The 24,431-nt window shown below is 37.1% G+C and overlaps 3 protein-coding genes across 8 annotated transcripts in view; 1 reads left to right on the forward strand and 2 right to left on the reverse strand.

Annotated features, from left to right (window-relative positions):
• Positions 1-666: 666 nt before the first annotated feature.
• Positions 667-5,366, reverse strand: PPIL3 (peptidylprolyl isomerase like 3). The gene is made up of 6 exons (XM_081938770.1): positions 5,064-5,366; positions 4,235-4,309; positions 3,455-3,548; positions 2,600-2,667; positions 1,762-1,880; positions 667-1,183 (listed from the first exon to the last, which is right to left on the reverse strand). Exons 1-6 carry the CDS (start codon positions 5,064-5,066, stop codon positions 1,057-1,059), a joined length of 486 nt encoding a protein of 161 aa, XP_081794896.1. The 5' UTR covers positions 5,067-5,366; the 3' UTR covers positions 667-1,056.
• Positions 5,367-5,450: 84 nt separating this feature from the next.
• On the forward strand, positions 5,451-24,391 carry NIF3L1 (NGG1 interacting factor 3 like 1). Of its 3 annotated transcripts, none has more exons than XM_081938766.1 (8): positions 5,451-5,649; positions 8,051-8,494; positions 9,824-9,989; positions 11,917-12,043; positions 13,272-13,410; positions 14,195-14,278; positions 14,744-14,952; positions 24,264-24,391. In XM_081938766.1, exons 2-7 carry the CDS (start codon positions 8,059-8,061, stop codon positions 14,926-14,928), a joined length of 1,137 nt encoding a protein of 378 aa, XP_081794892.1. In that variant the 5' UTR covers positions 5,451-5,649; positions 8,051-8,058; the 3' UTR covers positions 14,929-14,952; positions 24,264-24,391. The 3 variants fall into 3 exon arrangements, with proteins under 3 accessions (XP_081794892.1, XP_081794893.1, XP_081794891.1); XM_081938767.1 differs by lacking the exon at positions 24,264-24,391 and adding an exon at positions 21,868-22,308; XM_081938765.1 differs by lacking the exon at positions 24,264-24,391 and having other exon boundaries at positions 5,453-5,649; positions 14,744-15,690.
• The window catches only part of ORC2 (origin recognition complex subunit 2), a 37,123-nt gene continuing 28,287 nt past the window's right edge, over positions 15,596-24,431 (reverse strand). For 3 of the 4 annotated variants that reach the window (XM_081938755.1, XM_081938754.1, XM_081938756.1), the window contains exons 13-18: positions 23,184-23,280; positions 22,353-22,523; positions 19,680-19,851; positions 18,718-18,779; positions 17,031-17,149; positions 15,596-16,308 (exon numbers count right to left, since the gene is read on the reverse strand). In XM_081938755.1, coding sequence (XP_081794881.1) covers positions 16,225-16,308; positions 17,031-17,149; positions 18,718-18,779; positions 19,680-19,851; positions 22,353-22,523; positions 23,184-23,280 — 705 coding nt within the window. In that variant the 3' untranslated portion in view covers positions 15,596-16,224. The remainder of the gene's footprint in view (positions 16,309-17,030; positions 17,150-18,717; positions 18,780-19,679; positions 19,852-22,352; positions 22,524-23,183; positions 23,281-24,431) is intronic. The other variant, XM_081938757.1, reaches the window with a different exon arrangement.

Genomic DNA, 24,431 nt, shown 5'->3' on the forward strand with positions numbered 1-24,431 from the left:
TCTTTCCATAGAGATTTCAAAAATAACTAAAAAAAAGTTGCAATGGAAAATCCCCAGTAACAATTAAAAGGGAGCACTCAAAATACTTTGACCCAGAAATATTTGAAACCAAAAACAATTATGTGCACACAAAGCGCCATAAACTATGTACACAAATAGTTTTGTGCATGTCTAGACTTCTGATGAAAACCACAAAATTCATTGAATTACCCTCAATAACACGTTCTCCTTGACTGATTTACTATATAAGATAGTTGCAAAAAATATGATCCTGATCATTTTAGAAGAGTGGAATTAAAATGCAGCATTGTGTGTGTGTGCTTTTTGCTATGTACTGTAGGGGTGTATTCACTTTTGTTGCCAGCAGTTTAGACATTAATGGCTGTGTGTTGCATTATTTTGAGGGGACAGCACGTTTACACTTACAAGCTGTATACTCACTACATTGTAGCCAAGTGTCATTACTTCAGTGTTGTCACATGAAAAGATATACAAATATTCACAAAATGTGGGGGTGTACTCACTTCTGTGATATACTGTATACACTACAGCCTAAATTTGTTTTAAGTTTGAACCTTGTTGTATGCCGCTATGAATGTTTTAACAATATATAAATCCAATAAAGATGACCTTTTTAGAAATACTAAAATTAAAACACCATTTAGATAAATATTCATATATCTTTATTTTGTTCATCCAACTGGCAGTGCCTTTTCTTTGAATGAACTTTTGTTAACACAGATTTATCTTCTAGCATTCTTTGTTGATCAACTCTGCAGCTCATTGATATTGCAGATTCTTGATGGATTATATATGAATTATGATGCCTGGTACCTAAACTAGCCTCTGTATCGCTTTTCCAAAAGAAACGCTCAGCTAATCTGTGGGTTTTGACAAAAGTGAATGTTTAAAAATGGGAGGCTAGTCAAACCAGGTACACTGTCTGGATCATAGGTCAAACAGAAAAATGTTTGATTTTAAACAGTTTCAATATCAAGATTTGGAATTTCTCTTCTGTAAAATGTTCAAATTTTTTAAAAAGTTGGTCCGTTGCAGCTATTGAGCAAAAGGGTTAGCGTGAATTGTCACATCTTTAATATGGACATCATTCAAGGGGCGGAATGTCTTTTCATTTACGGGCAGCTTCTCCAGCTCATCAAGGGTATCCAAGCCATCGATTGCCCTGCACAGAGAAATAAATAATAATGAGAACTACCTTGCATAGAAAAGCATGTGTCTTCTCTCATCTTTGTTAAAAGCTGTCATGGGGATACATGCTCATTTACAAATAGGCTGCCATGATGCCTGTGGCCAATGACAAAAAGTCTTGGAAGAGAAGGCAGAATGGTGATATAACTTTTTATCATGCTTTCCTACCATCTAAGAAGTTCTCTAGTAACTCAGCTGTTGCCTTTTTAGTAGACCGTCTTCCAAGGAAAACACTGGAATGTAGTCACCCATCATTTTAGTTTTTCAAGAAAGTCTATGTGACACAGGGATTACTGTAAGTAATTGTTATATAGTGGGCTTCAGTTTCTAGAATCTCCAGTGAACACGGCCATTGCTGTGATTTCTGGGAGTTGCACGTATATCTGGAAACACTCTAGTTCGGAAAAGTTATGCTAAGGTCAGGTTGCTTAACAAGTAGCAGAGGAGATATCTTAGATAAAATTTTTGTTCCCTAAATCATGCGTTCTCTACCCTACTAGATCTCTATGGTATATAACCTTGTATTTTATTCAGTAGCATTTGATTACTTACTTCCCAAAGACAGTATATTTCATGTCAAGATGTGGCTGTTTGCCATAAGTGATAAAGAACTGAGATCCATTTGTATTCGGACCATTGTTTGCCATGGAAACAACTCCACGGACACTGTGCTAAAAATGAATCAGGAAATTAGAACATATGTACTCTGGTAAATATTTTTTATTTCTAACTTTTATGTTTTGTTTTAAGGTAGCTTGCATAATAAAAACTCTATAAACAGGCAAAGGCTTGACATACACTATATTGCCAAAAGTATTCGCTCACAACTGAGTCTGATTATGTGGATGGATGAGCGAATACTTTTGGCAACATATAGTGTATCTCTGGGCTGATTTGCTAAATTCAGCCTTTTCCAAACTTGAGGTTTTCTGCTATAACATCCTCTAGTAATTTGTCAGTGCACATGTTCCAAAAAGAACAGTGGCATTTTCCAAAAAATCATGAAACTAAATAAAAGAACAATTTCTTTCTCCAAACTAACTTTGAAATGTTTCCTTTTGTTCTGGCCATCTCAGGTAAGTAGAAGGTATGGATCCTGTTGATGGATGGATGGATAGAAACCCAGAAGCAAACTCTGATTTTGAACAAACCTAGATTTTGCATTATGACTCAGCTAGGGAAAAGACTCTGTTGAGTCTATCTAAAGCATTATCAATCTTATCCCCTAGCCGTACTCATGCCCCAAACCTAAGTCTATCTCTAAATACCTTTCTTTCTCAGAGGGAATGGGAATTAAGTGACCAATGTGATGATCTTCAATAGTTAAGTTCATAGTTACCTTATGCTCAGGTAATTTTTAAAAAAGAACCGCAATGACAAAAAAAATCACCTTCAAGTATTCACTGTATTCATCTTCAAACTTCCTGCCCCAAATACTGATTCCTCCTTTCCCAGAACCTGATGTAATCAGAAAGCGATGGGGCCAGGGAGAAGGGGAAGAAACAGATACATGGATCAAGCGGGCTCCAAAATCAAGGCACAAAGTCAACAGCACAAATAGCTCCATAAATCCAGGTACCCTCTTCTCTAGCCGATAAGTTGTACCTCCCCCAATCCCCCCCCCCAAAGTAATAAATAAAATAGAGAAGTTTTTTCACATTTTGGCTGGAGTTTCTGAAAAACACAACAGATGCTAACTGTTCTTTAGCTGCTCAAACCTCAGGCAAGCTTTAAAAGACCTCTTAAATCCTAGAAGTTTATGATTTTAAGATGTCTGTGTGTTTATTTGTTTTTTTTAGATCTGCTGAATATAGATGGCTTCCCCCCCCTTTTTAAAAAAAAGCAAGTTTTTTTAAAAATATGGAGGGATCTTTGGTGCTCTCTGAACCTGGGTGTTTTCTTGCATTACCCATCATCAGTTGGGCAGGAAGTGAGTTTGCTTTGTTTATATTTTAGTGGCTCCCTCTGTTGGTGTTGGTGGGGTTGGTTCTTTGGTTGGGCTGTTTACTGTTAGCTTGTTTAGCATTTCCTTGATTGGAGTATTGCCTACTTATTGTTGGTCTGATGTTAATACAGATGTTAATCTCTGCTCATCTGGGTATTAAAAAAATGGCAAATCAGTTCTCAAAATTTGCATAAAATTACAATTATCCTCATCTTTGTAATAAAATGCTTTTCTTAACAGTAAAGTAGTCTTGTTTTAGGAGAATGGCACAATATATCTAACTTTCATAAAAGGAATTACCAGTTGGGTCTCCCGTCTGAACCATAAAGCCTTTGATATTTCGATGGAAAGTACAGCCGTTGTAGTAATTACTAGCACACAGAGCCAGAAAATTCTAAGAAAAGAATCAGAAAGTCAGTTAAGAAACAAACCATGATGCAAAATATTTTATACTCATTCCAAAGACTTCTTTAGATATAATAGCCATGACCAAATGCCGTGCTTAAATAGGGATCAATGAAATCCTAATACATCTTTCATGTTTCTTTCTTCTGCTAAGCCATTACTGATTGTGAGAAATCAAACAAATCAGTTCTAAAACATATTTTGACAGCTATGTAATTTAAATAAATCATAGTTAATAATAGAATGCAAGTGAAAGATGTGAACTAAAATAGATGAAAATGCTCAATGCAGAACCATAAAATGTCAGAAATAGTAAGTTTATCTGGTGTTTATTTATTTTATCAAAACTGAATGTATAGATGTAAAAGAATTAGGCAGTTAACTTTATAAATTGCAGCAGAATGCCTATTAAAACATGAAAATGTTTAGTTCCTTCTAAATCTTTGGAAATTATAGTTCCTAAAATTTCCAAGCAGCGTGGCCAATAAAGTGGGCCTAAGAATTCTCATCTTAGCTGCATCAGTTTAAAGAAACATAGGGTTGGGATGGGTTTAAGAAAGATCAACAAAGCATACCATAGTTTGTTGTCTTATAAATTCTCTTATGCTGGGCATTTTGTTTATAAAATCTGAACTGTTCCTCAATTCAATGATATCTTTTATTTTCATGACTTACTTCACAAGCTTTTGGTGTTCGTTCACAGAATAACTCAATTTTAACATCTCCAACATCAGTGTGCAATGTGACAGCCTGGAGGAGGAATTGAACTATATTATTTTTTTGCAGCAGACAAAAAAAGCAGTCAAATGTACTACAGCAATCCAATTAAAATAACTCACTGTAAAAGGAAATACAGTTTATATGTACCTCTCATTAATTAATTTGAAAGGGATAACAGTTCCAGTCCAACAAATTCTTAAGAGTATCTTGTTGGCGAAAGCTAAATTAAATATCAGTTCATAGTCCTTTTATAGAGAATATACTGCCATCAATTTTCTGCATTTTAAATGCCAGGCTCAGAACGGGGGCGGGGGGGGGTGTACAATAGGCTGGACCCAGATTTAGCCATGTTTAGAGTTGCATCGTTAAAATCATCCAGGCAAATCAGTACTTCCATTATAATTTTCCACCATCCTCCCCGCCAGCAAGGCTAATTCGGGACCCAACACCCATAAGGGATAAAGCAAGCTTTATGCTGATCTTCAAACAAGCAGGTGTCTGATCTTTCTCCACATAAATCATAAGGGATGGGTAGTCATTGATTTCGGTGTTAACAGCCCCAAAAATATGGATACTGGATTGCTGATGAGGTCAAGACAAAAACACTTGTGGGAAACGTTTCACCCAAGATCTGGCCAAGTCTTTCCAAACTCCCTATGTCCAAGAATGCCAAGTCGACACTATAGTGAAATTGTATATGAACACGAAGCAACGGCATTTGCTAAATGGAAGACTATTCCGCGAGACACAGAGGTATGGAAGGTCTTGAAGCCGCAACCCTCACCATCTTTGCCGGTTAGCGGGTGGAAAACAAGGCGCCCGTGTCTGAAGGAGTCCCGAAAAGCAGCACTGCTGAAACCAGCGGAAAAACAGCACATAGCAAAGAAACCCAGGTGGAGCAGAGCGGTTTCTCGGGCTAAAAAGGCTTTGGGGGTTTCCTCGCTGCTTCAGAAAGACGGCTGCGGCAGAAGGAGCGATCTTTTCGCGAGACACCCGGACGGGGCAAAAGCGAGGAGAAGTCCGACCGCCTCTCAACTCCTCATGCCAGGTCTTGGGGCCCGCGAGGAAGGCGCGCAAGTCCAAACGTGCACGGGCAGCGCCTTCCCATAGTATCTTCTTACATTCAGGCTCCGCCTACGGATCCGCCGCGCTCGGCCTTTCTCCCACGAAGAGCTGCGTTCCGCCTCCGGCGGGCGGCTGAGGGGAAGGAGGCGCTTGGGTCGCTCCGATCGACCGACCGCCTACTCGCCTAAACTGCGCGCGTGCAAAACGGGAGTTGAGGTCGTGGTTCACACGTAGTGGTGTTTTTTCCAGGGCGGGGAGAATGAAGCGATTCATTGCAAGAATCTGAGGAAAGCTTGGCTGTTTGGGTAAGGAGGCAGCCGCAAATGGAGCCCCCTCCCCTTTCAAATTTCTTGTCCTTTATTGGGGGGGGGGGAGGGGTGTCTCCTTAAAACTAGGAAAGCTTAACTGGCAGGAAATGTCCATAGGTTGGAGTCGTGCAATGATGCAAAAAACATACGGCAGGGTTTAATATAGTAAGGAGTTGAGAAAGGTGTTTTTTTTTCTCCCTGCTTTTCTCTCGGTGGTTCCCCGGGCAAAAGGACTGTTACTTTGTATTTTATGACGTTGCTTGTTTTTTATCTCAGGAATTCGTTCACACAAACCAATGTATATCGGTGATAATAGGTGAATATTGAAGGGGGGGGCAGCAAGGCAGAGGAATAATGGTGATCACATTTATTTTGCCAACGTTTGCATTTGAGTTGATTCTCTGTCGAGCAAGAAAGCATATCGTGTCTCTGATAACCGCATGTTCACATTTCTGTCGTTCTCGTGGATTTGACTGCAGTTTTCCTGATCTCACATTTACATCTTAGATGAACAATAATTGCTGTTTTGAAAGATCCGAATAATTCCGGAGATCTGACCTTTCTGGCTCTTAACTTTCAAAGCCGGTCTTATTAGTCACCTTTTTAAAAAGATTGCTCTTCAAAAATCAAACTTTACTGCTCCATTGGGGTATGTAGGGTTTTTCTTTCCGAATGAATGACATTGCAGTAATACGATTAACAGCCCTGTTTTTATCTTGGACAAGGCTAAGATGAATTTTTTTGTTTATTTTGTTGAAGATGACACATCTGGATTCATTCATAACGCTGAGCCATCAGTTAGGAATTGCAAACACCAAGGTTCACATGATGAGTTACGGTAATTCAAAGCCAAACAAATTGGATTATGGCTTTATCAAGCGGTTCTCCAGACAGTAGCCTTATCAAAACTCACTCCAGGAGTTGGTCCCTGTTTTGACTGCACAAGCCCATCAAACTTTAAAAGTCTGGTGATATGCATATGAACATTTAATTATCAAAAGTAGGAAAATAGATAGGAGAACTATATATGCCCATCTTGAATTATATGAAGTAAAGGTGGGATATAAACCTAATACTACTAATGATAATAAAATATTTCTTGTCCAACCAGTGAAATCATGAGTTGTGAGAAAGTTATGCAAATTCATTTATAATTTTAGAAAGTTACACGCTGTAACCTAGTTAACATGGAACTATTGCTGTTCCTTGTTATGTCCCCATTTTAATTTTTTTAAGGAAAACTAACTGGGAAACCCAACTATTTTGTACAAATAAAATTCTCAACATTTCTATTTCTAGGCCTTCTATGGGTAAATTGCTAGGTAATAAGTAAGTAAATGGTTGCATCCTGGTACTTTTTGTGGAAAGATGCTCACCTTTAATGGAAAAAGAAAGGAAAAGGTCAAACGGGAATGGTAAGAAACATCCTGAGATTCAAGAGTACAATATTGTATCTTGGGTGTCATTGATTATTTCCTCCTTGGCAACTACTTTTGGCCCACTTGCTCCTGTCTCTGCTGCCTAATAGGAGTGAATAGTTTACAGCACCATTGAAGGCAGAAGTCAATGCACGAGACTGAAGCCTCACTTTGAAATGTGAGGAAAATAGAAATTTGGGTGGGAATTTTTTTCATTCTTTTTTAAGATCAGAAATCAAAGTATCCATTATCTGTTCCCTCTATTGTAGAAGTAAGATTTTCCAAGAATATACTGTGCTTGAAAATTGACTAGGAATGTATTTATATGTAGTAGCACTTGTCTGATGTTGATTCCTGCTTACCTGTATGAGGACTGCCGCAGAGGATGTGTTCTACTCTTCTTTTTTCCTTCCTAGGTTGAAGATGCTAATAATTTCACAGTTGAAACTTGGGTTGAAACCATCGGTATGTTGTGTGACAAAGGCTCCTTAATTTCACAGCTTGATAGACCAATCCAAATCCAAACCTGCTAGGGATTTCCTGGAAGGTTGGCATTTAGATTAATAATGATTAATAGACACATAGAGATGAACTACATTTACATAGCATTCAAAAGCGATAATAAAAAACCTAAGAAGGAAATAAGAACACTAGCAGCCTACATTCAGGTAAGCAGGAATCAACACTAGAGAAACAGGCAAAACAATACTCTAAGGAACTCCTAAAGAGGAAACTACATTCCTCCCCCCCCCTCCCTCCAAAAATGGCAGGGCAAGCTGCTAGATATAAACATGCAGCAAATCCCACATTTGTGCTCTTATTAACATGTTAGCTCTTGCTAAACCCATATTCATTTGCACTGATAATGTTACTGAGTCAGGTGAACCTCTGCAATAGAACTCCTGAGCCACTGATAATCTCTTTTGTTAGATTGCACTTTCTGTTCCTTTTGGTTATGTTTTTGCTTTTGGGTTTTCTAGATATCTGAATGCCACTGTCCTGTTTGAAGCTGATTACACGACCTTTTTTGCAAGCACCATCCTTGATTGTTCAGCCTTTGCGCTTCGTCATGGATCTGAAAGATCTTGTTACTTCCTTAAACAATTTTGCTTCACTTTCCCTGGCTGAAAGTTGGGATAATGTGGGGCTTTTGGTTGAGCCAAGTCCTCCTCATATTGTCAATACTCTTTTTCTCACCAATGATTTAACTGAGGATGTGATGCAGGAAGCCCTAGAGAAGAAAGCAGACCTCATTCTTTCCTACCATCCACCCATTTTTCACCCATTGAAACGTATAACATGGAAAACATGGAAGGAGCGTCTGGTAATCCGAGCCTTGGAAAATAGAGTTGGCATTTATTCTCCTCACACAACATATGATGCTATACCTAATGGAGTCAATGACTGGCTTGCTACAGGATTGGGTGAGGCATTCTTGTTAGGAATGACACCATATGTAAAATAAGAATCTATGAGCACAAGCCAAATGCAAAGTAGATAATAACATTTTATGTTTTAAAATGTTATTATCAACTATGTGTTTGGTTTGTGTTTATGTTTTAAAATGTCATGTTATATTCTTGCTAGCATTTTATATTATAAGTTTCTGTTGAAATGTGTTGGCAGGACTATGTTAGATAACTAAAATCTTTGTTGCTGTTTAGGGGGAAAAAGGCAAGCAAAACACGGAATGGATATTATTTTAAACAATTACAAAATACTAGACTGAAGTATATATCCATAGTCAACTATTATTTGTAGGGAGCTCCTCTCTCCTCATCTTGAAATACCATACTATTAGCTCCACTATGTAGACCAGGCCATGAAATCAGCTCTACAGGAAGGCTAAAGAACTTTTATTGTTTTGAGCTATAATTACAGAATTGTGCTGTGTCTCACCTCTTTCTTATACTCTAGTGCAGTGTTTCTCAAACTTGGCGACTTTAAGTCCTGTGGACTTCATAGCTGGCTGGGGAATTCTGGGAGTTGAAGTCCACAGGACTTAAAGTCGCCAAGTTTGAGAAACACTGCTCTAGTGAATTAGGATATGTCTGTCTCAACTACCTCCAAATGTTACCTGGACATTCTGAAATTAAAAAGCTCTTTAGCTCCTTTTGCCTAACCAAAAAATCCTGCATATCTCTGTCAAATCCATCTACCTTACCCTATACACATAGCTGTTAAAACATTGAATTGCCATACATTTCCGTTAAGGAACAATGAGCTTGGTTCTAGCTTTAAATAATTGCTTTAAATTATGATTTTGCCCTAAGAAAGCATATTCTATAAAGGGATAGTACTTAAAAAAGGAAAATGTATATGATAACCATCTAATTGATACCTTTTCTAAGGATCAATGTGATATGGCTCTTTTAATTCTACTACTTCAGATTCATGAAGTAGGGCAATCCAAAGAGGGCACTAATGTTTCAATATTCTGTGCACAAATAATATGCACTTGCAGTATATAAATGGCCAAAACTTGAGAACCTACTATGTATGTGAATGGTAAACATGGATGATCAGGAATTCTAAGCAAAAATGTAACAGGCTACAGGAATTAAAGCTCTCTGCCCCTCCTCTGCCATTTCCTTGCAAGGGGAATTTAAAAACGATTGTAGTTTAATAATTTTTATGCTCTGCAGTAGTTTCAGGACTATAACTAATTGTTATAATGTAATTTGATGGTTGGCAAGGTAAAACCTAGACACGAATGCTGAGCAAATCATTTAATTGGCTCTGCTTTTTCTCAGGCGCTTGCACCTCTGTTCCTCTGAAACCAGCTACAGCTTCCACTTACCCTGTAGGTGGGGCTTTCCGGGTTGAATTCAATGTATCCTCTGCTGAAAGTCTGGAAACAGTCTTATCCCAAGTCCATGCAGTGCCAGAGGTGTCACTCATCACAACTCAACCTGCCAGGTATTGCTAGAGACCATCCTAGGTTATTTTCTTTGACTGATAAGGTAAAAGTAAAACCTGGTAAAAGACGAGGTTCTTTATTGTCATCAGACAACATTTTTGAGACACTATAAAAAGAAAGTAATACATATTATTTAACTTGCTAAAAGGCTATGCAGTTTAAATTCTCCCACTTCAGGTTATTCAGAAAATAAGTGCTGGAAGACTCTCTGTCCGGAAGACTCTCTGTCCGGCAGCCGGCCGACCATAGAGAGCACTCCTAGAGCGGCCGATGCTGAAAGACTTGGCCCTGCGTTTTGGAGTTTGGAAGTTATGCTCGGAGCAGGGCGGCGGCGGTGGGTAGCAGCGGCCAGCGGCGGTGGCCTGGGAGAACTGCGCAAGGGCTTGGTGAAGCTGCGGGTGGAACAGGCGCTCATGCAACCCCCTTCTCCAGCCGGGCAGAGCTCCATGCACTGACCTAGGGGGTATCTCGAATGTGCCAAGCCGCGGGAGCTCGGGGGCGGGCAGAGCACCACATGGCTTGGCACCTGAGGATACCCCCTAGGTCAGTGAATGGTGCTCTTCCTGGCTGGAGAGGGGATTTGCCGGGCGGCTGCTCGTGAGCATGATTACCTCATGGCTGCTTCGCCCCTGAGGTTGTGCCCGGCTCTTCGGGAGCCAGTTCACAAGGGAGCAGCCGCCCGGCAGCCCCAAAACAATAAGCCCCCCCTGATAATAAGCCCAAGGGCATATTTCATGGGGCAAAAGAAAATAAGCCCCTGTCGTATTTTCGGGGAAACACGGTAATAACAGATTTTTACTTTAAAGACCATACTTCAAGTATTAGATGTACATCTGATGAGACATGCTACTTTGTATTACATTTCAAGCCAAATAAATTCATTGAGAGCTAGGAGCATTTTTAAGACTACTGTAACTAATATGATTCATATTAAATGATAAGCATGAGCTTATCCTTCCATGCCATAAACAAGAACCAACCTCTTCCCATGCCAGAACTGTTTACTTCTGTAGCCAAATATTGTCTAATCTGATAGGAATGGCTCTACAATTAGTCAAAAATACCAAGCATTAAATTTGCAACCAGTTATAAAAAGCACAATGATATGCTTTGGTCCTGCATTTTTGGTTGGTGGCTCACAGTTTTAATTAATTAATTATATACTGCATTTATTCTTTTCATAAATAAGTCAAGGCAGAAAGCATACATAGTATTCCTTCCTCCTCCTATTTTCCCCACAACAATTCTATGAAGTGGGTTGGGCTGAGAGAGAACGATTGGCTCAAAGTACCCAGCCAGTTTTCATGCCTAGCTCTTACAATCTCCTAACTTCTAGCCTGCTTCATTAAGCAGTGTACCAAACTGGCTGTCACTGATAAAATATCCAGTTCCCTGTCTGTGATCTTGGTGCTGAAGTGAAACGGCAGATAAGCAAATGCTACATACACACCTCAGACTCCTGAAAACCCAGGAAGGAACTCCATAGTCTCTAAGGACCATGCTTATGAATTAGGCCCACTCTCATACTCGTCACACATTCATCTCCAAGAATATAGCCTTTCTCCCCGCAAAAGTGGCCCATTCTTCCTCCTCCACGTGAGCTGAAGACACAAATAGATGGAAAGGAGAACAGCATTATTTGCCTTAGATGGTATTTTATCCTTGTTCAAATCTATGAATGGTATCAACCAGTATTTTCATATAGCTGCCAGATGACTTGACAGGTGGCATATGTCCTGCTTAAACTTACCTGTCAAAGATTGTGAATCACCGGGGGTGGGTGGGTGATGGCTTGTGCATTATTACTAAAGGCAATACATTTTGTGATCCGTTCATGTGAGAGAACTGGAAGTACCATTTATATATTCACCGGCAGCATATTGTAAGGTTTTTTTAAAATTAATATTTCTGTTCCAAATTTCCAAGGATTGAAAGAGAAGAACAAACACGTGTCAGCTTGAACTGTTCTCAGCTAGCTTTGTTGCAAGTGGTGGCCTTGCTTTCCCAGAAGAACCTGCTATATCAAACAACAGAAATCATATCACTACAGAAGGTAAACCACACATAAACAAATCAAAGTTTATTTTCACAGAGAGAGTGTGCAAAGCTGCAAAAAGAATAAACGAAGATATAGCGTGGGATGGAGGAAGGTTGCTTGTCTTAGCAAGGAAACGAAAGAAATAACTTAGCAAAGAGATGTTCTATTTCCAGCAGAAATAAAAGGAATTCTTTGCAGATACAACTCTAGTTTCCTAGCATATTCAGGAAGTTTGAAGAAAGTATCAATAAGAGAACAGACTGCTAAGAAACTCTGACTATCAATTGTATACTGTATTTTGAAAAATGGGGACAGCCACTGCTTATTTCTCTATCCCAGCCATTTCTGAGAGAATATAAGGTACAGCCTCAAATGAGCTCAACATTTAATAGCCATTTTTGATGTTTGCATCCTCTTCCCATCTTTTCTTTAAACATATAAATAACTAAACAAGTTCCATGGCTCCAAAAACGATATGCCATTCTCCCCTCTTTATTTTACCATTTGCTTAAGCAGCACCTGGAGTGCTGAAATACTTGTCCATTCTTTTCTGAGACTTTGGGTATTAAGATACAGGTAGTCTTTGACTTGTGGCCACAGCTGAGCCCAAAATTTTCATTGCTGAGCAAGGCAGTTGTTAAATGAGTTTTGCTTGATTTTACGACCTTTTTGCCAGTTGAGTGACTCATTACAGTTGTTAAGTGAATCATGCAGTCATTAAGCAAATCTGGCTTCTCCCATTGACTTTGCCAGATGCCCAAGTGCCCAAATTTTTATCACATGACCAGTCACGTGATAAGTCAGTGCCATTGTAACTTTGAATGGTCACCAAATGAATATAGTTATAAATCAAAGACTGCTTGTATGTTATATTTCAGATCTGGAAATAGGACAAGCATAATCAAGGAGTAATTTGTGGTGCATATGGGATAGTTGTGAATCACAAGTTGACCTTGACGTTCTCAAATTTACTGTTTACATGTTAACAATCCAGCCGAAGCACATTTAGTGTCTTTCAAAACGCTTGATCCCAACTTGGAAAAGATTGATAGCTATATGTCATAATTGTTAGTGCAACTGATAGATGCATGTCAAGGACAAATTGTGAAATATGTTATGGTGCTTTAGTCTATCTTCTTGTATTTAGGAAAACAGACTCATTTAAATTTCCCTTCATTATTACAGCAAGATAACTGCCAGAGCACCTTCATTGTAACCATTTCATTTTTTGACTTCTTTTCAGCCTCTACTTGCTGATACTGGAATGGGACGTTTATGCACATTGCACAAACCGGCCTCTGTTTCTCTCGTGATTGAACGATTGAAAAGTCACTTAAAATTGTCTCATATTCGTCTAGCTCTTGGAGTAGGGAAATCACTGGGTATATATTTACTTTCTCATTTTATGTTGACTTTTGCTACTTGCTACCTAAACCATTAGTTGTTCTTTATTTTGTGAGATGATGCTTCTTAGGGCAAGAAAAAGCTGTATCTATTTCGAAGTGATTTGTTTGACTGGTACATTCAGAGGAGCCACTTATAAAAACACCCAACAGTATTTCCCACTGACATTTTTAGGGTAAAGCATTGCTCTGCATTAAATAAAAATAGCCTGGAATTAAATAAAATTAATCTGATTCAGCCAGACCAGTCATTTAAATAACTTGGGTTGTGGGGAGGGAAGGGGAGCATTATTTGAAAGTTTAGAATATTTAAAATGTTTGGAAATGACAAGTTAGACTAAAAACAGTAAGAGTTCCTTTTCAGAGTGTGAGAAAAAAGCAATACACATCCAGCATTATACTTCAAAGTCTCATTTGATCACATTGTGTTGCAACTGCACTCTAAGAGGCTTTTATATTGCCTACTTTTACCTAACAGTAACTCACAAAGCACGGCTCTAAGTTAGAATTGCTCTGACCAGCAATTCTCTTTTTAATTGAAGATGAGGAACCTCCTTGCTTGAGTCTGTAAGCAAAACCAAAGGCTTGTACAGGGTTATTAAAGGCCTAGGGAAACAACAGTCGATCAAGTCATGTACTGTATTCCAAACTGTAATCTTTAATCCATTGCTCATCCACTCTTCATCATCTCAGAGAAAACAACAAACCGAAAACTAACCACAAAACCTGCAGCGCTAAACTATGCTAATTATTCTTTTTGTAGAGTCCTCAGTGAAGGTGGTTGCTCTTTGTGCTGGTTCAGGAGCAAGTATTTTACAAGACACAGAAAGTGATCTCTACGTTACTGGTGAGAGAAACTTTTTTAAACAGGATTTTGAAACAGCTGTCTACTAAAACATATTTTCTTGTAGATTAGAAATACCATTTTCTGTTAACATTGTAGCTAAATTTGTCTAAATAAAATATTAATACCCCTCTTTCTGCAATACCATTTATCTATTCTTTATGTGAAATATGAAGAACCTGATTTGCTGGAAATAACCCAGATTTGTAAGCTTAAATACAGTAATGCAAATAACTTGCAAAGAGATCTGGATCTGGAAAAATTTCCTGAAGGCCTCTTAGGTATTTTGCTGCATATTCCTCTATTTCAAATATTTTTGCCTATTTAAGAATGCAAATCATTCATTTGAAGTGTTTTACCTACTTTATCACACAGGCAGGTTCTGGGGATAGTTTTAATTAAGAATCATAAACAAGTAAACCTTGCTTGAATGTTCCATCCCAAAAGACCTTTCTCTTTGCATTGTAGGAGAGATGTCCCACCATGAGGTACTCGATGCTGTTTCCAGAGGGATCTCTGTGATTTTGTGTGAGCACAGTAACACTGAACGAGGCTTTCTGTTAAAACTGAAACAAATGCTTGCTGTGCATTTTATGAATAAGATCAATATCATCATTTCTGAAAGAGATAGAGACCCCCTTCAAGTCGCGTAAAAGAAACAAAAGTTGAGAAATAACGTAAGTGTATATCCTTTAGAGACCTAATAAAAATATTGGCAAAAAATATGCTTTGATTCCTAAAACGTTAACCATAATAAAATGTTAGCGAAATGAGTAAATGGCTGGTTGAAAAAAGCAAAATTTATTTTACAATAAATTATTCTACAAAATTTATTGTAGCAGAGAAAAGTACACTTGAATGCTTAGATTTTTATTTTACATTTTGAAAGTATCAAGTTTTCATTTAGCAGTATTCTCTCACTGAATATTCTTTATCCATTCATATTTAGTTTGCCTCAGTCATTTTACCCGCTCCAACACACTATCCTTGTCCTCTTTTCCTTCTCTGTGGTCAATTTTGTTGGTTCCTTCATCCTGGGTACTTCTTGGGCAAATCAATATTTGTTACCTTAATTTCTAATTGTACTTGCTGTATAATTATACTCATTTTTTATCACCAGATTCGAACCCATTTGTCATCAATTAACATCAGTCAAACATTTTCCTATATCATCTATATCAATATAACATAAACCTCTGAAGCCAAGTTTACTTCAAGAGTGATATGGGAAAAGAGATATTCTGGAAGAGTCTAGAAACAGTTTATTTTCAGCTGAAGCGCTCTCAGTATTTAAAAAATAGTCTAAGACAAAGAACCATACAAAAGGACACAATTGCATGTTTATTTTTATTCAGACAGCTTTTAAACAATCATTAGGTAAAAAACAAGTTAAATAAGCATATTTGCAGTTGTTGTTGACAAAAACACAGCTGTCATCATATTTAAAATGGCTTATATGGGGGAATCTTTTGTTCCCAATTAAGGCTAAAAGTTTAATAAACAATGATATCCACATCTCTGGTATCAATGGTTTATTTTGCTCAGGTCCAACCAGTTTCCTAATCCAATCCTCCCATCTCACATGACACACATTTGAAGATCAATAATGGTCTGCCTATGATCTATTAAAAATATACCAGTCAATAGCTGAATTCAGCTATTAATAACCAATCGCATATATTATCAAACACAAGTTCTCCAATTCAATCCTTATTTCCGGAAGATTTATGAACAGAAGGCACAGTAATATCAGTAGATGACATTTTCTTGGTCTACAATAATATAGACTGGCAAAGGGAGAAACCTGAGCAGCTAAAAATTGTCTTGCTTATAACAGCATCACATTCCATTATTACAGGTAGATTAGACTCCCGAGATCTGCAAAATGGCCACACCTTAGGATAAAATTCAACAATTCTTAATAGAACTGCCCTTGAACATGTGAGCCTTCAAACATCATTATCTTTTTGCAAAAAGTCAGCCAATATTCCAGCATCCACAGGAATTAATAAATATTCCACTCCATCAACACCCTGAAAATAAATTGAGAATTAGCTTAGAAATATAAAAATGATTTTTTAAAAACATACTTCCTCTGGTACAGGAGTCCCCAACCTGTGGGCACGGCCCACTACTGGGCTGTGGCCTGCTGGCCACTGGGCCACTTGAATAGTTGGCCAGTGTGTGCATGTGCACCCTCCACTTGCACCAGGGTTGTGGTATTATGTGAGTGCTAGCAATGCCGCGAGTGCACCCCCACATGCACTGGCATTGTGTGGGCGCTAGCAATGCTGCAAGTGTTGGGCGGGCGCTACCTTCACCATGAGCACAAACCCCCCCCACTCATGCTAGTGTTGCAGCAGTGTGCGGGCACTAGTGTCCTGAGCGTTAGAGTGGTGCTTGCAGCCCCATTCGTTGGCGCACATGCACATACAAAGGCGCCTCCCCCCCACCCCAGGCTGCCAATCCAGAAAGGTTGGGGAATTCTGCTCTAGGACATAATTCAATATTTTATGAGGAGTACAGTAAACTTATCCTTGTGTTTTACTCTGTATAACTGAGAGAGAATATTATTTGGCTTCTATCAATACCCTAATTGCAAAAAATATGGCATTTTATCTTCATTAATATCACCTAACGTGATATTCTCCTAGCATTTATCAATGTAGCCATAATAATTCAATCTGGATTCTTTCTCAAACATGGTTAAATAAGATATAAGTTCACAACTGACACAAAGATTCTCCTCACTTACCCTCTTAGTCCGAATGAGCTTGTGATCCCTGAATTCTGTGAGCTGAGCTCTAAGAGTTAGGTCACTATTAACCAAGAAGGCCTCGCGACAGCGCTGATACAAATCTTGGAAAGAAAGTCCTAGTAAAAGAGAAGCAAAAGAGGTTTAATATCAAGCATAAAAAATAAACTTGTTCAAATGGACAACTCTCATTTCAACACCAAGAAACATCATCTAATCTAATCTGTAGAACTTGATTGTTAGTGCTGAAGGTATTTTTTCTCCCTAAAACTTTCAATAAGAAATGCACATATTAACTACTGTACATAACATTTGTTTAAAACTACAGTAGAAAATTGCCGAAGACAAAGCAAGCCACCAGTGTTCAAACTCAGAGTATACTCAGTGTGTTATCTCAACACACAGTTCTGATCAGGTCTAGGACAACTTGCCACAGCCAACTCACCATAGGACAACTTGCCATAGGACAATTCAACACTGTATTAATTGTTTCTTGCACTTTTATTATTGGTGTCTGTCTTTTCGTTGAAATTATTTTAACTCCTGTATTTCTGGACTAACTTTATTTTATTGTTATTGGCCATAGTTCCGTTGAAATTAATTTAATTTTTATATTTGTTGAATTGTCTGTGGTGAATTGTCCCATAGCGAGTTGGCCATGATGAGTTGTCTGATCTGTCTGCATATATAATGTCAATTTGCATATGTTCATTCTTTTTTAATATTCTGATTTTATCATCATATCAAAGAAAGGTTTGTAAAGTCAGTAATTTACAAACAGGAATTGCAAAATCCATTTACTCTATATTGTGATTTGGATATAATGGAAATTATTGATCGGTCAAAAGTATGAAAAATATTGTAAGGTACATTATAACGTGAGGCTGGGTCTGCACTATTCCAGTGGCTGGCTGTCCACATTATTTTAAGCTATAATAGTTTGCTCTTGGCTTAACATAAGAACATATTCATGGTTTAGAATTATCTATAACTGATACCTTATGAATGTTCAACATTTAGATTTTGCATGATCTCCGCCATTATTTGATACTCATTTTCATAGATATGTAGATACTTGACCAAAAGGTTATAATAAAGTAATGTATTATTTTCACACACAAAAACAGTAAGCATCAGAATCTATCAATGAGAAATAGCACTGGAATTTTCCTACATTTATACACTATTCCTATAAGGCTTAGATGACCATCGAAACCAAGAGAGCATGACTTGGCTGTTTGGTGAATTGAAGAAGTGGAACATAATGAAAGGAAGAAAACTATATTTATATTCCAACTACTTCCCAAACAGCTATTTGAGTAAGCTAATGTGAGCAAAATCTAAAAGGAAATTCTGCATAGTGACAGTCGTCTTTGCCATTTAAATTGTGTTCCTCATGAGGATGTGCTCAGAAAAATCTTATAACCTAAAAAAACCCGAGATCAAGCCCAGAATTGGTTCTGACTACAAAGCATCAGACTGCTCTTAAATATTTTCCACTATTTATCCTAGCCTACTGATCTCTTTTAGTTTAAAGCTATACCATATTCCAACTAGAAATTTTTTTTTTAAGTCTCAGCCCATTTATTAACAGATAATGTTCAGTGTCAAAATTCTCCACCAAACTCTTGACAACACTGCTGTAGTTTGAACTCCAGGAAACAAATTACAAATGTTGCATCTTTACCTAAATAGGAGGGATTATCCTTATTCTCCAATTGGTACTCTACCAAGAGCCTAAAGATACCCCTGGAAAGAGACAACCATGTTAATATAATTAAATACAGCAAGAACCATACATCCACATTCACTCCTTGTTTAGCGACTAACCACAATTAGAAAACATTTGCAAATATGACTAATTTAAAATTTCATTTTCCAACCAGTAACCATGGTGGAGCTATTCTAAGAGAAAAAAGTTATGAATGAGACAGCAACCACTGTGATCTTCACAGTGTCAAAGTTGTGTGTTCATGTAGCAACCATTTCACTTAACAATCTGGTCAGTGGAATAGAATTCGGTCAGAAAACTAGGAATGAGTGTACTTATCAGTGAGAAAAAATGTTCTACGAAAAATCCATACTCCCCATACCATTTATATATTATTACTTTTATATTTTCTTTAATGGTTCCACTAAACACTGGACTAAACATTAAACACTCTCGCTATTCATGCATCAGTGTAGCTGCCATTTTTTATCAGCTGGTTTTACTCTCCCCAAAGAAAAAAAACCTATTTATCTAAATTTAGCCATTTATTTGTGTGCATGTACACGTAAGAAAGACAGAAATGCTGTCTATTTTTAAATACCTCATTTGTTAAAAGAAGAAAAATGCAATAAAGGAAAATTAAAAGATTTGCATTCTATCTCAACTATTTTATGAAAAATATTACAACATGTTGCTTCACAGGAACTCAACAGCATCACACATCCTTCAACTTGTTGATGGGGCAGTTAGTAGCCATGGCACATTTGGAGGGCTAGAAGTTCCCTATCCCGCACTGGGAAAACACCATTAAGATTTTTTTCCATCCCCACTTGCAATACATAAAGAATTATATTTTTAGTATTAGTCTTACATACTAGGGTTTTTTTTTCTGGTCATAGGGAAGAATTTCTCATGTTTGTCACAAACTTATCTCTTACCTTGCATTAGAAGTAAGACTGCAGAGAACATGTGTGAGGGAGCTCAATGCCAAAGATCCCGAATGCTGTACCAAGAGCGAGTTCTCATAGGCTGTTTCTTCTGCATAAGGGCTGAAGGTGGTTGTTTCATACCACAACCAATTATACATGCTTTGTTTTGCTTGATCCCACACTATGAATGCAGAAGACAAATATCAAAAAGAAAGAAAATATTAATGCCCTAAGAGTAGAGAATACGTTCCATAAAACTTTGAGCACTGTAAGTGTGGAAATAGCTTTCCATAAAAGCTTTTATGATATGCCAGCATAAAATGGCAGAGAAATTCCAAACTGTTACATGAAGTTCTTTTTATGACAGATTGTTGTTTGAATAAGGTCTGATACTAATTAGAAAAGAGCACATATCTTTAATGAAGAAGTGTGCTTAAGGGACTCATCTGGCTTTTGGGTGGCAAACTGGGGATTGCATGCCAAACAAGTAGAAAATGTAATTTAATATGAATATAATTAAATTATTAAATGCAATCTTATTCCATCATATTATTCTATTACAGTTTCAAATCCTTCTGGAACTGTGACCAAGGCTTTCATAGATTTCATGAAAGCCTAGAGTCTCAAGTCAGACATCTCTGAAAAACATATTATAGCATCAGCTGAATAGTCAATTCCAGTCCTTATTTTTATTTTAAAAATGATCCTGGATTTTCTTTATGAAGAGTCTAAATGTCTAGCAGAGGCATCAAGAGAGTGAGTTAATTTATCCTTAGGACAAGAAGAGTTTTGGACTAGACCAAGTTTTAAAGGCCACACCTATTAGTCCACTCAGCTTCTTCTATGACACAGCCATAGGGGAAAAAAACCTGGAGGAAAAATGTTGTAGGATAACCATACAGAAGAATCTCAAAGGTGCTTTTGCAAAAGGCAACTGGACTATGTTTTGTTCCTTGAGGAAGATGTTTCATTTCTCATCTAAGAACTTTCTTTAGTTCTGACTCAGTTAGAAAACAACGTAATGCCAATTGAATAAATATGGGAATAGGTTTGGATCCATTACATGATGCAAATTAGAAAGGAGCTAGCATTTCAATATTTACTATAAATAAAGCTTCCATTCGATACACATCTGTTGCTGAAATTCTCTTGTAATGGCTCCATTAGATTTTCTACAATAAATCTACTATCAGAGTTTTGAAAGTCTATACTTTCAGGGTAAGTCTGCTGCTTTTCTCTCTAAGGAGAGAAAAGATGAACAATCAAAAGGCTAAATAATAGTGCTTCTCCAAAATCTAGAGATCAAAATGACAACATTTTAGCTTTGACAACTGATGGGCACCACAGCCTGCCTTCTATGTTATGATGAACATTTCTTGAGTACATTTGGAATGATTGAAATGACTGGGCTGAAGAAATGACAGTAGCTGAAGAACTTGAAAATCAATGTCTTCAAAGTAAATAGAAAGCCACTGGAATTACTATTGCCTTTTGCATCATGATTTTCCATAACATCCAACAGGCGCAGAGAGATAAATATAGGATAAAGTGTATTGCAAGTTCCCTGCATTCACTGCCTTGGCTCTCCCTGACAATAACCTAACATTGTATCTTGAAAGCAGGACTGAAAATAGCAAAGCACGATGATCTACTTCTATGCTCTTTGTGTATGTTGTGTATAAGGTTTCTCACCTGCTTATGAAAGGATTTGGATTTTGATGTCTGATAATTCATGTCTGAAGATGTTCAATAAGCATGCTTCATTTGGTGTAAAATGCTTTATAAAGCCATTTGCACTGCCCTAAGCTTTAGCAAATGAATGTCATACCATCCATTTCTGATAGGAATTCCTGAGCTGAAAACTCTTGACTGTATTTGCCATCCTGCAAGGCAGCCATCATTTACTGGAGTTCCCCACTGCCTTCAAGAAAACTTTACCTATAGAAAAATTAGTATTACATACACCTATGGATTTGGATAGGTAAACCTCATGAACGATTGTGCATGGTATATATTTCAAATCTATAAAGGTCATGAAATCTATGGAAGTTATATTTTGATTGTTTAAGAGATGGTTTATGTTGTGTTACAATTTTTATGCTATATTTTAAATGGAAAGAACACTTCTTTATTTTAGCCAATTTGGAATGTCAAAGATGAAGTAGATTCATAAGAAAGGGTTTTTTTTAATTTTTAGGAATTTTTCCTTTATTGAGATGAATATATTGTGTGGCTGCTACACACAGAAAGAAAGAACAAAGTAAGAGATGACAGGCTGAATTAGCCCATTCTACAGATGCCTCTGAACACCAACTAGACAGGAATAGATTAAAACTACTTAAATAAATCTAAATGTTTCTGCAAAAGTACAGCAGACTCATAAGTTTAGTACTGTCATCTTGTAGGGAAGCAATGTCTTTAACTTATTTATAAAAATACTTTATAAAAACACTCTGTTAAAATAAACTGTAATCTGAAACTCCCATTAAACTGTTCTGAGATTCTGCTTTACCAGTACAAAATAAATCATAGTCTCTTAAGAAATTTAAATATATAATAATAATAATTCCACCATTGGTAATATGCAGAATAAAAATACAGCCCTAAAATAAATTATACTTGTACCATAAGGGGACCTGTTACTAATGTCTGGCATTTATGATGAATTTATGCACAACATACAGTTTGAAACACCCAGTAACCTACTGAGAGGAGCATTAATATGATCAATAGATGCTATGAGGTAGATATTGGAAAGCGAAGATAATTGTCCTAGGATTTGCTGATTTTTATCTCCTCTTAACATCTTACTGTCCAAGTTGTGGATGAGAAGATATAGTTCCGAGGAAACATCTGACAAACAACAAGAAAAAGAAATATCAATAGTCAAAGATCAAAAATAGAATATATAAATAATGGTTATAGGATTTATCTCTGGAATATTTTATGCTTATGTGAAAAAAAAATTGCTAATGTTTGAAATAAGTGTTTTCCAGAACAGTTTACGAATATTTTAAAATTACAATGAAATTTACTTTTAAAGCAGCAGTTTACAATACATACATCTCTATTAAATATACATATATTAAACCTTCATTAGTTAAACAATATATGAATTTCATGTAATTGAACAATCATGATAGAATTGAGCTTCATGATGGCAAGTTGAAAAGGGGAAGACCACTGATTGGGATGAAAAGCTGGGATGAACCGAGACAGAAATCCAAGGATACTAGAAATGCTGCAAAAGATCTTTGCTGCATGATTCCTATCATTAGGGTGGCCGGGAGGGGGGGGGGAGGCACTTGGGGATTCAAAACCTATTGTCAGACAATCTGTCCTTCAAAGCAGGAACTTCAGCATTATTTCAAACCTACTGGATCAAGTCTCACAAATTCTAAATTTTCTCTATTAAATGCAATTTAAATCACCTCCGTTCATTAGTCACAATATATCAAGAATGTCTAAGGGAGCTATAGATAACCTCATAGAATAACTGTCCATATAGTTTACCTTCTTTAAAACTTTTTAGGATGAAGTCCATCTGATCCTGGGGGCTACGAAAGGTACCCATGTGATTCAATACCTCTTCTGTTATAGAATTCAAAATCTGGCACAGAAAAATGGTAGGCCATCAACCTCTTTTAACACTTGGTTTTTAAAGATTCTTAGAAGAATTAAATCTGAACTGAAAACAAACTTTTGACCATTATATCTATTTGAATAAATTATAACTTTCCTGTACTAAAAGTGACATTATTGTAGAAACTCTCACAAAATTTAGAAATACTTTTCATATAAAATGGTATAATAAGCAAAAGAAGATTTCATAGGCTGCAGCTTTTATGAGAGCCCATTTGGGGTGCTGGGATGAAGGTCCTAGCAAAACTACACCCAAAATGTTGTCAAGAAAAGTGTAGGGACTTGTTAATCATCAAGAGTCAGGGCTGACTCCATGGACAATAAGAACAAGTAGTTCCTGTCCCAAAGTTCCTTTTCCAAAAGGCAATTGGACTTTCTTGGCTTTTTCCTTGAAAATATTTTGCTTCTCATCCAAGAAGATCCTCCACTTCTGAAGGAACATTTTAAAGGAAAAAACCAACAAAGTCCAGTTGCCTTTTTGGAAAAGCACCTGTGGGATAACTATGACCTGAATGATTGAGAACCTCCATAGCCAAGTAGTTCCCATGTTTCAAATTAATCCAATTTGCTCCTAGTATCTCATTTTTCCTTGCAAATGAATCTATAAATAAAGAAATTGCACTCAAAATAAGGCCACAACACAGTTTGGCTATCTATATTCTCACAATATTCTAAGCCATGATTTAACTATGGTTTACTAAACAAACCACAACTGGCTAGATCACAAAACACTATAAATTACAAACAGCAAAATATAATTTAGCTGGACTGATAGAACGCAGCCATCATATTCTAGGATTAAGTGCAGAAAAGATAAGCAATTTGAGAAATGTACAATTACTCTTCAGTAATCGCTATTAGCTACAACAACTCAGTTGTTAAGTGAAACAATTGCTGGATGAAACTGCAACAATGCTTATGATTTTATTTCAACTTTCCTTTTCTTTACAGACGTGAGAAAGTCATAGATGTGAGAATTGGCTGTACAGTTACTTTCCATCACCATCATAAATGTGAAACAGGAACTAAATGAAGCAGTCCTTCAAGGACTACCTGTAACACCTTTCTCTAAACTAATGCGTTTTGTAATAAAGCTTTTGTTAACCAATCAAAGCCAGC

The sequence above is a fragment of the Natrix helvetica genome (assembly GCF_964273705.1).
Source record: "Natrix helvetica genome assembly, chromosome: 1".
Lineage (NCBI taxonomy): Eukaryota > Metazoa > Chordata > Lepidosauria > Squamata > Natricidae > Natrix > Natrix helvetica.